The sequence below is a fragment of the Symphalangus syndactylus genome, chromosome 7, assembly GCF_028878055.3.
Source record: "Symphalangus syndactylus isolate Jambi chromosome 7, NHGRI_mSymSyn1-v2.1_pri, whole genome shotgun sequence".
Lineage (NCBI taxonomy): Eukaryota > Metazoa > Chordata > Mammalia > Primates > Hylobatidae > Symphalangus > Symphalangus syndactylus.
In genome coordinates, this window is record NC_072429.2 from 10726316 (window position 1) to 10740917 (window position 14602).

General features: G+C 44.5%; 1 protein-coding gene across 1 annotated transcript; it reads left to right on the plus strand.

Moving 5' to 3' along the window:
• Positions 1–1647: 1647 nt before the first annotated feature.
• On the plus strand, positions 1648–11043 carry THOC3 (THO complex subunit 3). The gene is made up of 6 exons (XM_055285194.2): positions 1648–2030; positions 2727–2883; positions 5232–5436; positions 9000–9161; positions 9281–9381; positions 10436–11043. The coding sequence occupies exons 1-6, from the start codon at positions 1764–1766 to the stop codon at positions 10597–10599; spliced, it is 1056 nt and encodes a 351-aa protein (XP_055141169.1). The 5' UTR covers positions 1648–1763; the 3' UTR covers positions 10600–11043.
• The last annotated feature ends 3559 nt before the right edge of the window (positions 11044–14602 follow it).

Here is a 14602-nt window from a genome sequence, read left to right on the forward strand (position 1 = left end):
ACTGTCTCTGGAAGGCCACACAAATTTAACATTTTCAGAAGAGAAGTTTGGGGACACAGGATGGAGGGAAACTTTTCAGTCTATTCTCTTTTATACTTTTTATATTTGTTACCAAGTGCACCTGTTGTCTTTTAAAAATTGGGTTTTTAAACACATTTACCACTACTACTCACCACCAAAACCTTCCCCCATCCCTCAGCTCTTCTCCAGGGCCTTGACTGGCACTGGCAGCTCACCACCCCTTTTTTCTCCAGCAAGAAGCCACTGGTTTAAGGGAGATATGAGAGGTGGGGTGGATACGCAGGTGGACATTTACTTTTCACGCTATATCTTTTATTTTTATATTTACAATCATGTGCATGTAATACTGTTACAGGAAAAGGGTCCCAATCCAGACCCCAAGAATGGGTTCTTGGATCTCAGTCAAGAAGGAATTCAGGGCGAGTCCGCAGTGCAAAGTGAAAGTAAGTTTGTTAAGAAAGTAAAGGGAATAAAAGAATGGCCACTCCATAGACAGAGCAGCCCCCGAGGGCTGCTGGTTGCCCATTTTTATGGTTTTTCCTGATGATATGCTAAACAAATGGTGGATTATTCATGCCTCCCTTTTTTAGACCATATAGGGTAACTTCCTGACGTTGCCATGGCATTTACAAACTGTCCTGGCACTGGTGGGAGTGTAGCAGTGAGGATGACCAGAGGTCACTCTCGTCACTATTTTGGTTTTGGTGGGTTTTGGCCGGCTCCTTTACTGCAAGCTGTTTTATCATCAAGGTCTTTATGACCTATATTTTGTGCTGACCTCCTATTTCATCCTGTGATTAGAATGCCTTAACAGTCTGGGAATGCAGCCCAGTAGGTTTAAGCCTCATTTTACTCAGTTCCTATTTAAGATAGAGTTGATCTGGTTCACACGCCTCTGCCATTACCTTTTAAAAACAAAAAATTCATTTTTATTTAAAAAAAAACAACCCTCCAGACCCCTTCTTAACACCTCTTCCCTCACTCCACACCCGCTAGCCCTTTTCATGGGACAGGCTCACCAACTGGTCCTTCTCCAGCAAAAAGCCCAGAGCTTGCTGCTCTTAAGGGAGGGGACTAGGGAATAGGAAACAACCCCACAAGAAAGGTGATGCGTTAACTGTTTAGAAGGTTAGTGTTGGTTCTTTTATTCGATTAAACAGGGATACACATATATCTACCAAGGAATAAGTAAGGAAGAAATAAGAACACTAAAAAAACTCGGAATCGTTAAGTGTGAAGCATATTTGGAGTTAAAAGAACCAAATAAGCCGGGCGCGGTGGCTCACGCCTGTAATCCCAGCACTTTGGGAGGCTGAGGCGGGTGGATCACGAGGTCAGGAGATCGAGACCACGGTGAAACCCCGTCTCTACTAAAAATACAAAAAAATTAGCCGGGCGTGGTGGCGGGCGCCTGTAGTCCCAGCTACTCGGAGAGGCTGAGGCAGGAGAATGGCGTGAACCCGGGAGGCGGAGCTTGCAGTGAGCCGAGATTGCGCCACTGCACTCCAGCCTGGGTGACAGAGCAAGACTCCGTCTCAAAAAAAAAAAAAAAAAAATACTAAGTAAGCAGAGGCGGGCACGCGCTGCATACCGGGATTTGTAGTCCCTTCCGGGGCTGGGTACAGCGCGCCTGCGTAGAGGGGCCGTCGCTCTTCCCGGCGCATGCGTGCGGCAGCGGCGCCAGGACTGATTGCACCTTCGAGGCTGCTGCCGTATTGTGAGCTGGAAGCTGGGAGCTCGGCATGGCTGTCCCCGCTGCAGCCATGGGGCCCTCGGCGTTGGGCCAGAGCGGCCCCGGCTCGATGGCCCCGTGGTGCTCAGTGAGCAGCGGCCCGTCGCGCTACGTGCTTGGGATGCAGGAGCTGTTCCGGGGCCACAGCAAGACGCGCGAGTTCCTGGCGCACAGCGCCAAGGTGCACTCGGTGGCCTGGAGTTGCGACGGGCGTCGCCTAGCCTCGGGGTCCTTCGACAAGACGGCCAGCGTCTTCTTGCTGGAGAAGGACCGGTTGGTGAGCTGCCGGGGCTTGGCCCAGGCCAGGGAGAGGGGCCGTGGTGAAGTGAGGTGCGGTAGTGGGAGAGCGAATGGGGGCGAACGGAGCCCCAGGGGTGAAAGGAGAGTGGGCTTGAGGGAAGGGGAAAGGGGGAGAGTGGAGATGAGGAGGGAGTGGGGAGAAGGTGGAGTGTGGGGGTGACGGGGTCGTGAGGGGTGAGGAGAGGAAGATTGGGGGCGTGTGGAGAGTGTGGAAGTGAGGAGGTTGGCGGTGGCGGGTGGAGGTGAGGAGAGAGTGGATGGGACGGGGCTGCGGTGGGAGCCTTACCCGTTTGGAGTCGAATGGTGTGCTGGTAAGAAGTGGCTAGGGGCTGTGGTGGTGGTGGTGGTGAGGAGGGCCCGTTTGAAAGTCATAGGGCGTCCCGTGGGAATGAGCGGCCGGGTTAGGAACGTTGGTGGTAGAGTAAGGGTGAGAAACCAGGAAGGAGGAGGAAGCCAGGGAGGTCACAAAAGTAAGTGCATAGGTGTGGAAGCTGAGAAAAACGGTTCAGAAGGACTGCAGAGAAGAAAAGGGAGAAAGGGCTTGGAAGAACTGGATTCTGAATTACCCAGATCTTTACTCGACCCAGCATACTTTGGTTTGAATAAGGTTATAAAGTTACATGCTCAGGCAGCTACATCTATGTGAAGTCACATCTGGATTCTGTTCTTTCAGGTCAAAGAAAACAATTATCGGGGACATGGGGATAGTGTGGACCAGCTTTGTTGGCATCCAAGTAATCCTGACCTGTTTGTTACGGCATCCGGAGATAAAACCATTCGCATCTGGGATGTGAGGACTACAAAATGCATTGCCACTGTGAACACTAAAGGTGACTATTCAGAGAGAGGGCAACAGGAAGATAAGCTGTTTGAATTCATTCAACAACCATTTTCCGAATATCTTTTCTGTGCCTGGCACTCAGCTGTGTATGAGACATCCTGAGCTGAATAAGAGTTTCCAGCTCCAAGGACCTCCCTTGCGGGGAGAAGACATATATATACAAATAACATAGCAAGATATGGTTCATTTTATAATGGAGAGGTCTGCAAGGTGGAAACCCAGAATAGAAATGAAAACAAAAGTCTGCCTAGGGGAGCCAGGGAAGGCCTCACCAAATTTGAGCAAACTTTTAGGGTAGCCATAGGAATTGAGTGGTCAGGGTGCAGTGGGTGGGGAATGGGGCATTTCCAGGAGGGAACAGCATGTGCAAAGGCATGGAAAATTTGGAAAATTCTGATGAGTTAGAATGGTTGAAACTTGGATGGTCTTGGTGATCTGGGAGAAAGTTGTGCAGTACATTTATAGGCTCTGTTGTAAGTATTGAGGCCGGTATTGTATGGGACTCTGAGTTTTCATTGATCATAAGATGTTCCATTAGGAAAGAAAGTTGGTAAATAACTGTGATACACCCAAAATTTTGAAATGCTTTCTGATACATTTTAAGATACAGTATAGATACTAAAATGTGAGAAAATATGCATTTTAGAATGGAAAAAGTTGGTGAGATTTTTAATTGATGTGTTCAGTGTGGGCCACTGGACTTTGTTGACAAGACTTATCTCTGGAGGCAGAATGGCGTGGTTTTTCCCCAAGTATACAGCTGCTGATCCATGAGTGATTCAGGTGATGCATGGGTGAACATTAAAAACCAGTTTTGCAAATATTTTAATGTCTACTAGAAGAACTAGCTCATAGAATTTATTATTCAGTTGAAGCTAAATTTATTTTATTTTTATTTATTTTATTTTATTTTTATTTATTTTTATTTTTTTATTTATTTATTTTTTTTTTTGAGACGGCGTCTCGCTCTGTCGCCCAGGCTGGAGTGCAGTGGCGCAGTCTCGGCTCACTGCAAGCTCCGCCTCCCGGGTTCACGCCATTCTCCCGTCTCAGCCTCTCCGAGTAGCTGGGACTACAGGCGCCCGCCACCACGCCCGGCTAATTTTTTGTAGTTTTAGTAGAGACGGGGTTTCACCGTGGTCTCGATCTCCTGACCTCGTGATCCGCCCGCCTCGGCCTCCCAAAGTGCTGGGATTACAAGCGTGAGCCACCGCGCCCGGCCTTTATTTTTATTTTTGAGACAGGGTCTTGCCCTGTTACCCAGGATGGAGTACAGTGGCACAATATTGGCTCCCTGCAGCCTCCACCTGGGCTCAAGCCATCCTCCCACCTCAACCTCCTGAGTAGCTGGGACTACAGGCACATGCCACCATGCCTGGCTAATTTTTTGTAGAGATGGGTTTTGCCATATTGTCCAGGCTGATCTTGAACTCCTGGACTCAAGTGATTTGCCTACCTTGGCCTCCCAAAGTGCTGGGATTACAGGCTTGAGCCTCCACAGCTGGCTGCTAAATTTATTTAAGTAAATTTTTTTGAATCAATTTTAAGAAAAATATTGAATAAAGACAAGTATAGTGTTTAATGGATAGGACAAAAATTGTGATGTTGGCATGCAAATGGCTAGAGTTGAGAAATGCTGGTGTAAGAGAAAAGGGGGCTTTGGGGTCAAATCTGGGTTTAAAATCTTGGCTCGGCCGGGTGGGTGGCTCACGCCTGTAATCCCAGCACTTTGGGAGGCCGAGGCGGGCGGATCACGAGGTCAGGAGATCGAGACCATCCTGGCTAACGGTGAAACCCCGTCTCTACTAAAAATATAAAAAAATTAGCCTGGCATGGTGGCAGGCACCTGTAGTAGTCCCAGTTACTCGGGAGGCTGAGGCGAGAGAATGGTGTGAACCCAGGAGGCAGAGCTTGCAGTGAGTCGAGATCGCGCCACTGCACTCCAGCCTGGGCAACAAACAGAGCAAGACTCTGTCTCAAAAAAAAAAAAAAAGAAAAAAACTTGGCCGTGTGACTTCATAGCTTTGACACTTTGGCTTGTCTTCTTATCTCCTATTTCCTTCGTCTTATAGAAGGAAATCTATAAAATCTTAGATTTTATAAATGGAGATAATAAAGTGTATGTTAGAGGAGTGTTGTGAAGACCAAATAGGGAAATGTGTAGATGAATGTTCCGGACTCATTGTTGAATCATAAGTGGTAGCTCCCTTCCATTGTCTAGGACTTTAATGAGTAAGCCCTGAAGAAAGCTCTGGTCTTCTTTCTAGGATAGCACAGTAAACTTGTGGAAGATTATGAGCAAACAGATTATCTTGCTAATTATGTCTGGGTTCCCAGGGGAGAACATTAATATCTGCTGGAGTCCTGATGGGCAGACCATCGCTGTAGGCAACAAGGATGATGTGGTGACCTTTATTGATGCCAAGACACACCGTTCCAAAGCAGAAGAGCAGTTCAAGTTCGAGGTCAACGAAATCTCCTGGAACAATGACAATAATATGTTCTTCCTGACAAATGGCAATGGTTGTATCAACATCCTCAGGTGAGGGGGTCTAGCTTAGGGGACTGTCATGTCTTTGTGCTGTGTCAGATATGGAGATGAATTAGATGTGAGTCTATCCTGAGGGAGCTTAAAACACAAATAGTAAGAGAGAATCCTAACCTGTCTTAAGTACATTTGAGCTGTATATTTTATACACTTTATATTTTACTGAGTCCTTATAGAAATTCTAGGGGTTGATGGTTTGCTTCTCGTTTGACAGATGAGGATCTGAGGGTGAGAGGTTACATCAGTAGTCAGCTAGTGTGTGCTAGAACTGGATGCACCTTGAATTATGGCTAATTCATACTCTCTTTTTTTTTTTTTTGAGACAGAGTTTTGCTCTTGTTGCCGAGGCTGGAGTGCAATGGTGTGATTTCGGCTCACCGCAACCTCTGCCTCCCGGGTTCAAGCGATTCGCCTGCCTCGGCCTCCCAAGTAGCTGCAATTAGAGGCATGCGCCACCACACCCGGCTAATTTTGTATTTTTTGTAGTTTAGGGTTTCTCCATGTTGGTCAGGCTGGTCTCCAACTCCCGACCTCAGGTGATCCGCCCGCCTCGGCCTCCCAAAGTGCTGGGATTACAGGCGTGAACCACCGTGCCCGACTGGCTAATTCGTACTCTTAGAAAGTTTCAACTTAAATATCACTTTCCCTTCAGGGAAGCTCTCCCTCTGCCCCAAGGTTAGAGGTAGGTTAGAAGCTTGTTTTATATACTTTCTGTAGGAAGCACTTTTCTTTCTATATTCTAATTGCATGTTTATTTGCCCATGTCTCCTGTTAGACTGTGAATTCCGTGATGGTAGGGATGGTGTTTGCCTTGTTTAGTGTTGAATCCCTAATGTCTAGTCCTGTACCTGCTCCACATAGTAGGATCTTAGTAAATATTTGTTCTGTAAATGAATGAAACTGTGGAGCTGAAATTCAGGTCTGTTCAATTCTAGCCTTCCACTATCCCAGGTGAACAATGCAAGGCCAAGTGAGATAGGTTCTGTGAGTGGGAGGCCAGGAGTTTGCTGTGAAATTCCATGGAAAGAACGTATATACTATATGGGGGGTTGAAGGAGGGAGCTTGTGAGCTTGATCTTGAAAGATGAGCAGAATTTTAAGAATAAGCAAAAGGGAACCACATAACTGACAAAGCAGGTGTGAGTGAGCATGACTTATTTGGAGAGTGGTTAGGTCAGGGTTGTTGGGGGAGTGGTGGCAGATAAGGGAAATAAGAGAGGGCATGATAATGGGAAGATGAAGTCTAATTTGGGACCAGATTATAAAAGGCCTTTATTTTATGCTTAGTATCTTGGGTTTTATTTTGTAGGCAATGGGGATTCTATAACTTTTGAAAAAAAACCTTTTTATTATAAAACACAGATATTGAAAACCATATAAAACAAATGTATAGCTTAATGAACTCTTCTAGGCTTAACTCTTGTGCAACCCCGCCCAAGTTGAGAAGTAGTTCTTTCCAGCCATCCCAGGAGTCCATCCAGGTGTTTTGTCCTAATTACAACTCCCTTCCACAAAAGCAAACACTATCCTGACTTTTATGGTGTTTCTTCATAGTTTATCTACCACATGTGCAGCCCCTAGATTACCCTAGTTTTGCTCATTAAAAAAAAAAAATTGATATGTCTTTTGTGTCTCTTAAATTAGTCAGAAGAAACTTCCTAAAACGTAGCTGTTGAAAAACCTGACTGTTAACCTGTGGAGATTCTCCCAGTTTGGCTTTTGCTGATTCCATATGCTGTTTATGTGTTGGACTGTTGTATAAAGAGATGCTGCTTCTCATCTGCGATTTGGTTACCCAGTAGTGCAGTTCATCTAGGGAAGGCAGGATAAAATTTTGATTCTCTCTGTTTGTCAGATAATGATTTTGTTTCCTGCTACGTCCAAAGATGACCAGTTAGGTGTTTTTTTTTTTTTTTTTTTTAAAGAATCATTATGGGCTGATGTTTTTAAACATAGTTGATGTGTTTCCATCTCTTGTAATTGTTATGCCTGTTGAAGCTCAAATTATCCCATCTTTGGCCAATGAGAACCTCTTCAAGTTGGTTCCTGAGACCTTTTTTGACATAATCCCATCGTCTTCTGTTTTTTTGCTCTCTGGTTTGCTAAGATGTTCCAAGTTCATCTTGTGCATTTCTTGCCCGAGACCTTTAATCAGAAAATTCTCCAAGAAGCCTTAACATTCTGGCTGGGTGCGGTGGCTCTCGCCTGTAATCCCAGCACTTTGGCAGTTTGGGAGGCCGAGGCGAGTGGATCACTTGAGGCCTGGCAATCATAGAGAAACCCCATCTCTACTCAAAATACAAAAATTAGCTGGGCATGGTGACGCAGGTGTGTGTTCCCAGCTGCTTGGGAGACTGATGCAGGAGAATTGCTTGAACCCGGGAGGCGGAGGTTGTAGTAAGTTTAGATTGCACCACTGGACTCCAGCATCCTGGGCAACTGAGTGAGATTCCACTTCAAAAAAAAAAAGGAGCCTTACATTCTTTTACTGAGAAATGATACTGAAGTTAGGAATGTTCATTACCGCTGGGTTGGCCTAGGAATTACATGTGTGTGTGTGTGTACATATATATATATATATTTTAAGATAAAATACCTTATGAATTCACATCGATAACTTCCAATCAAAATTGAGGACTCCAGGGATTTTACTAAACCTCTTCTATATTACAAATATATTTATTTCCTTCCAAATTGAGTATTCTGGTTCTCAAGGGCACAGGGGATCATAGAATTAGAATATCCGATGGTTACTTATTACCTATATCCCATGGTAAACATATAGATGTCTCAGAATAACAGTATTACTGCCGCTACCACCAGTGTGATGACTTGAAACAAAAAATGTTTTTGCTTTTTGCATATGCTCTTTCCATTCTTCCCCCATTAAAAAAATAGTACTATATATTGTAAGCATGTGCAGATGTTACATATTATACCCTCTCTTTAAACCATGTATAGTTTTTGCAAGAAACTGTATATTCAGTGTTCAGCACCAGGCCTTATAAGTCTCTAGTCTTTTTTTTTATTGAAGCTCATTCTCTAGTTAAGATTCCTCGGGAAGTGTTCATGGGAACATTATTCCTGGAGTTTTTATTACAACTTATTTATGTACTTATAAAACTTACAGATTTTATAAAACGTTATTGTGCTTATTGTTTGTATCATTATATTTGAAATTCTGTTTTGCTGGATGTAAAAATCCTTGACTCATTTTCTTGCTTGTGTATCTTTCTTAAATACGGTACTCCATTTTCTTTTGGCATCAAGTGTTGCTGTCAGAAAGCCTGATAATCTAATTTTCTTTTTCTTTAAAGTCCACTAATTTTACTAGTCTCTGTCTCGATGTTGGTAGCTTTGGTTCTGTAGCCTCAGGTATGTGTTGTGCTTTTTAAATAATGTAGTTCAAATCTTTTTTTATTTCAGGAATGTTATCTTGAATGACAGTTCTTGGTGGTGGTCCATTATCTATGCTTTTCTTCTTCATTGTCTCCTATTATTGTTTTAGCACCACAGTCCTCTTCTGCAGTTTGATCGCTGTCTGTCTTTTTTCTCAGCTACCCAGAACTGAAGCCTGTGCAGTCCATCAACGCCCATCCTTCCAACTGCATCTGTATCAAATTTGACCCCATGGGGAAGTACTTTGCCACAGGAAGTGCAGATGCTTTGGTCAGCCTCTGGGATGTGGATGAGTTAGTGTGTGTTCGGTGCTTTTCCAGGTAAGTGACTCTATCAGCACTTTCCTTGTTGGGTACATTAATTTTACTTCATCATGAGTGACATTGTTCCCTCCTCTTACTTGGTAATTCTCGTCTCTTCTGTCCACTCTGTATCATAGGCTGGATTGGCCTGTAAGGACCCTCAGTTTCAGCCATGATGGGAAAATGCTGGCGTCAGCATCGGAAGATCATTTTATTGACATTGCTGAAGTGGAGACAGGTAACTTCATGAGAATCTACCGTCTTTCACCTTTGGCAGTCAGGACTTCTCTAGTGATCTCATCTCTGCACGTGACTACTTCACCAGCATGATCATGAATGAATTTGTCTCCTTTAGACAAGCGTGTTTCTGTTTTGACTGTCACTGCCAGGTGGTGAGGAAGCAAAGAGTTCAGAAATAAAACAGGCAGTTCTGAGGAAAGTGATTTAGAAAAATATGACAGCAGCCGGGAAGCTGGAACTGTGAAGCTGTTTGGGCTTTCTAATGATTCTTGAGAGGAGGTTGTAGGGAGAGGATGCCCTGGCGGAGGTTTTCCTTCATGTGGTTAGTTTGGTCTGTTTTCTCGGAGTTAGTGGGCACCCTAAATATTTAAACTTCAAACTACAGAGTAGGAGGAAGAAAAAAGCATCACTTGGGGTCCCACTATCTAAATACCACCTGTTTTAAATGTTGCGATATATTTCTCTTTATCTTTTGCCTGTATATGAACTTGAAAAAATATTTTTTAAAATTTAAGGAATTATAAAGTTTTTCCTTTAAAAACAACAGAAGCTGGAAATAGAAAAATGGGAGGAGAGTATTCATTTTACAAAAGAATTTCCTCAGATTTGTTTTCTAATGTTGCTTTATTGTTTTTGGAAATCTGTGACACTCTTCGTAAAAAGATTAAAACTATATAGAAAACTTCGAAGAGGAAAGTAAAGAACTTGAAATTCCACTATGTAAAGAATGCCCGTTAGTCACGTTGTGGTGAACGTTGTCCAGCATCCAGCCATGCAGATCCTTCATGTAACTGCATGTCCCTGTGACGCAGAGACACTTTCCTGCTCAGTGACCTGCTCTTGAGTTAACCCACCTGTGCTCAGAACCTGTTCTGTCCCCCGCTGGCTTGTGGGCTCTCTGTGCCTGGGGGTTCTCTGTAAAATGAGGTAATAGTTGTATCTATCTCATGGGATTAGTAGGTGGATTAAACGAGTTAATACAGGTAAGTACTTAATGAATGTGTCCTTCGTTTTGAACGTATTGATTGGTTTCTCTCTATTGTTTTCTATAGGGGACAAACTATGGGAGGTACAGTGTGAGTCTCCGACCTTCACAGTGGCGTGGCACCCCAAAAGGCCTCTGCTGGCATTTGCCTGTGATGACAAAGACGGCAAATATGACAGCAGCCGGGAAGCCGGAACTGTGAAGCTGTTTGGGCTTCCTAATGATTCTTGAGAGGAGGTTGTAGGGAGAGGAGGCCCCGGCGGAGGTTTTCCTTCATGTGATTAGTTTGGTCTGTTCTCTCGGAGTTAGTGGGCACCCTAAATATTTGTAAGTTGGTATAAATTGTAAACGTCTCTGGTCAGGCCGCCCATTTTGTTCTTTTGCTTTGTCTGTGTATTAGCTCTTTCCATTCTTTGCCCCCAGCATGAGTTAACTCGTGTGGACTCTGCAGTGCGAGTAGTGACCCCAGCATACCTTGTCCTCTGGACCTCCTGTCTTCTCTGCTTCTGGGTACACGGTAGACTTTGTGGCATTTGATACAACTTGGACAATACCTAGTTTGGAGGGGAGGGGAATGGAAGGGCGTGGAAGTTTTTTAAAATAATTAAAAAATATATACATATATATAATTTTGAGAATTGAGCATTTAATAAACTGACTTTTGTTATTATGGAACTTCTAAGACTTTTAAAATTATTATGTCCTTGAATTGCAGTTTTGTATTTTTTTTTTTAATTTCAGAAAGAATTTAAATGTTATAATCTGTCATTTAATGTCCCAACCAAGAAGCCTCTGAAATGTAGGGACAAAGCTAATTGAATGCCTGAACTGAAATTTTGGCTCTGAGCTTCCTGGTGGCAAAGTGAAGAGGGGAGTAAGTCAGTTAGCTTTCTTATTGAAAAGAAAAACACTTATTGGTTCCTCATGGAAAGCAAAGCTTTATTAGTTCTTCCCTCTAAAAAAAAGGGCTTATGTTTGGGGGGTTGTTACCTAAGAGCAGTAGTTTTTCATTGTATTGTAATTTTCTTTGGTGTTAAAGCAAATATTGAGGCATATAGAAATAGTGTTGGTAGAAAATTTTGGAAAAAGATAAGCAAAAAGAAAAATTACATTCCTAGCACCAAGAGGTAACTGCTATTAGAATTTTGATATATATCCTTCCAGAAGTTTTCTCGTGTCCATGTTTATGTATAAAAACATGTTTATCTTCATACATGAAGGGTAGACAAACCAAGTATGGCAAGATAAGTTAGGCAAGGTGCACAGCACCATGTTGGGGAGTATTATAAACACTCAACAAGTCTTAATAGACGTTTGTAGTTACTGGGCATTCACTACATGCCTGCTACTATAAGGAACACTTTTATCAGCTGTTACTCCGTGTTTGCAGCAGCCTTCTGAGGTGGGTGTTATCACCATTTTATTACCTCAGGGAGTTTAAGTAACTCAGTGTTACTCATCAAGTGACTGTATTCAGATCTAGGTTTGTTTAAAGGCCCATGTGCCTTTGCTTGCAATGGGCTACTCTGTTTCTGCAAGTATTGCCATTCCCCCTTCACAGGTGAATAAACCATGGCCATGAGAAGTCAACTGTTGGCCCATATTAGTGAGTGATGTGTTGAGCAGGTGCAGTAGTGTGCACAGTAGTGTTTGCAGTAGCGTTTCTCACCTTCCCTGATGAAGGGTCTTTTCAGTTGCAAACCAACTTGCCACCTCAGCAGCAGAAGTTGAGTGTTGTTCGTGTCACTGTGAGTAAATTTTGATGCATTATTTCTTATTTTTGCAACCATCTGTCATTCCTGTGGTCTCTGCCATGTTTATATATTCCCTCTAGAACTGGTACCAGATGCTGAGGGTTTGGGCTACATCTTAATATTTGATTGATTCCCTCTTCCATCCTTGTGGATTTTTTTCTCCTCTGGGTTTATGTAAATTAGTGATCCACACGACCTGTCACTTAAACAAGATGAAACTTTGCATTTAATTGGTGGGACACTTGTAGCAACAGGAAAACACACATCCATGAGCAGAGAGTCCCAGTGTGTGTGAGTTTTTGCAGACTGTCAAGGTCTTGATGACACCATCTCTGTGCCTTGGCTTTGAAGTACTGGAGGAGTTCAAAGGTGGGTCCATCCTGGGGAAATGACATGTGTCTCAGACCCGGGGCCCCTTTGGTTTGAGTGCATTTTCTAGTTCTGCAGAGCTGGAAGGATGCCATTCAGAGTCACAGCTGGCCATTTATTATTTGGTCTGTCGAGGCATTTTCTGCAGTTGCTACTACACACATCAGCAAGTCAGGAGTGAGTGGGGAGGTCAGCTACGAGCTAGATTTTAGTTGGCAGGGAGAGTTTAGGATTTGCTCCCCTTGCTCACACACACACTTACTCATCATGTGCCCAAACGGACTGCAGTATCAGCATGCCAATGACCCACTGTTGTGTTGGCTGGAATGACAAGTCAGACTGATAGGTAGTGAAGTTTGTAGTATCATCTCTTTTGCTGAGATCCTGGTATTTGGATGGCGTGAGATCCAGAGTAGGATGAGCCATGCCACATGGGAAGCTTGTGAAGTGTATGTGCCATGTTGTTCCCCACACCTTAACCTGTGTGGGTGGGAGGCTGAGCAGCTAGAGTCCTGGGAGAGGATCCTGTGTGGGGATGGGAGGCTGGTGCAGGGAGTCCTTGCCAGAGGCAGGTGGATCCAAGGAAGGGGCTAAGCCTAGAGCAGGCTCCTAGGAGGTCTTGCAGGGGCGGGGGGTGTAGGGGCTGGGGGAGGGAAGACAGAATCTGGTTGGGGTGCGATGTGATGTGTGGGTTGGCGCAGTTTAGAGTGGCCGGGAGTGGGGTAGAAATGTCCTTGAGCCCTTCCTTTCCTGTTTGAAAGATGTATCTACTCCCAAGGGTTTCAGTTACACAAAGGACCATGAAATGTCTTCCTGCTTTGGAAGGAAAAAAGCCCATAGACAGATGTAAAAGAAAAGTCCTCTCTTCAGGAAGAGAGTAGAGGTTGAATAGAGTGTGTTGCAGACTCAGAGATACCTAGATGTAGGTGAGGTGTTACATTCTTTTCTCTCTCTGACACTGTGGTGCAGTGGAAATAACACTGGCTTCATAACTTGGGCAGAATCAGATTTGAATCTGGCTCCAGCAGTGATTTATCTGAACCCACTTTGCTCATCCATTAAGTGGGGATAATGAATCCCCTTCTCCTTGGGTTGTTAGGAAGATTAAACAAGATACAGTCTGTAAAGTGTCTAGCACAGAACCTGGCACAAGGGAGGTGCTTAATAAGCCTTCCCCTTGCTTGAGGTTGAGCAGCTCCTAGCGAGAGCATAGAGACCTGTCACTGGTCTGTCATCCTTCTCAGCTCCAGTGCCGCCACCAAGCGAGCCACGTTCATCATTCCAGAGTGAGTGCTGTGAAGGGAGGATATGGATCCATCACACCCCGGGTGCAGTGGGAGGTTCAGAGGAGAAATATGAGATCTGCTTTCCGTTTGCAGTCTGTTTGGGCGCATGATGGATAAGTGTGTGTGTGTGAACAAGTGGAGCATAACTCAGATTGCACGGCAACGGGTGAAGAAGGAGGAGGGCAAAGCTCCTGTTAGTTGAGGCTGCTGGGAAAGGGTCGCATGGGGAGGGGGTGGCCTCAGTGCAGGCCTTGGGTAGAGCAGAGGTGAGTGCAGGACAGGGGACAGGTGGGGGGTGGTGCTGCAGCTTGGAGCCACCCAAGGTGTGGCCGTCAGTGTCCTGGACGTGAAGATGGTCAGGGGCAGTAGGAGATGGTGCTGGAGGGAAGAGGGAGGGAGGGGTGTCTGGTTCTGGGTGGTTTCAGTTTGGACTGGCTGGTAGTGTGGCTGGGTGAGTAGGTAAAAGACGGATATACCTGGGTTCAGATCCTTTCCTGCCATTGCTAACAGGGAGACTTTAGCCAAATTACTTCACCTTCATGATTTTGCTTGTCTTTAAGATGTGCCTGATGGTCATGTGACTTAGGAGGGTTAAATGAGTTGCTGTGTGTAAATGCCTGGCACACTGTGGGTGTGCAGGAAACAGCAGCTCTTGTTATGTAGGTGCTAATACCATATGTGTGTGCTGTATAACCTCCCTACCTTAGGAAGGGGCTTTCAGTGTCCCCTGGGCTCATCACATTGTCTAAAAGGGAGGGATATAGGGTTGTAAAGAAGATATTATAGCCTTGAAAAGGGGATGGGATTTGGAGAAAATGAATATTT

Coding starts and splice junctions, on each gene's coding strand:
- THOC3 (XM_055285194.2), top strand. CDS start 1,764: ATGGCTGTCCCCGCTGCAGCCATGGGGCCCTCGGCGTTGGGCCAGAGC. Junction 9,162..9,280: donor TGTGTTCGGTGCTTTTCCAG/GTAAGTGACTCT, acceptor TCTGTATCATAG/GCTGGATTGGCCTGTAAGGA. Junction 9,382..10,435: donor CATTGCTGAAGTGGAGACAG/GTAACTTCATGA, acceptor TGTTTTCTATAG/GGGACAAACTATGGGAGGTA.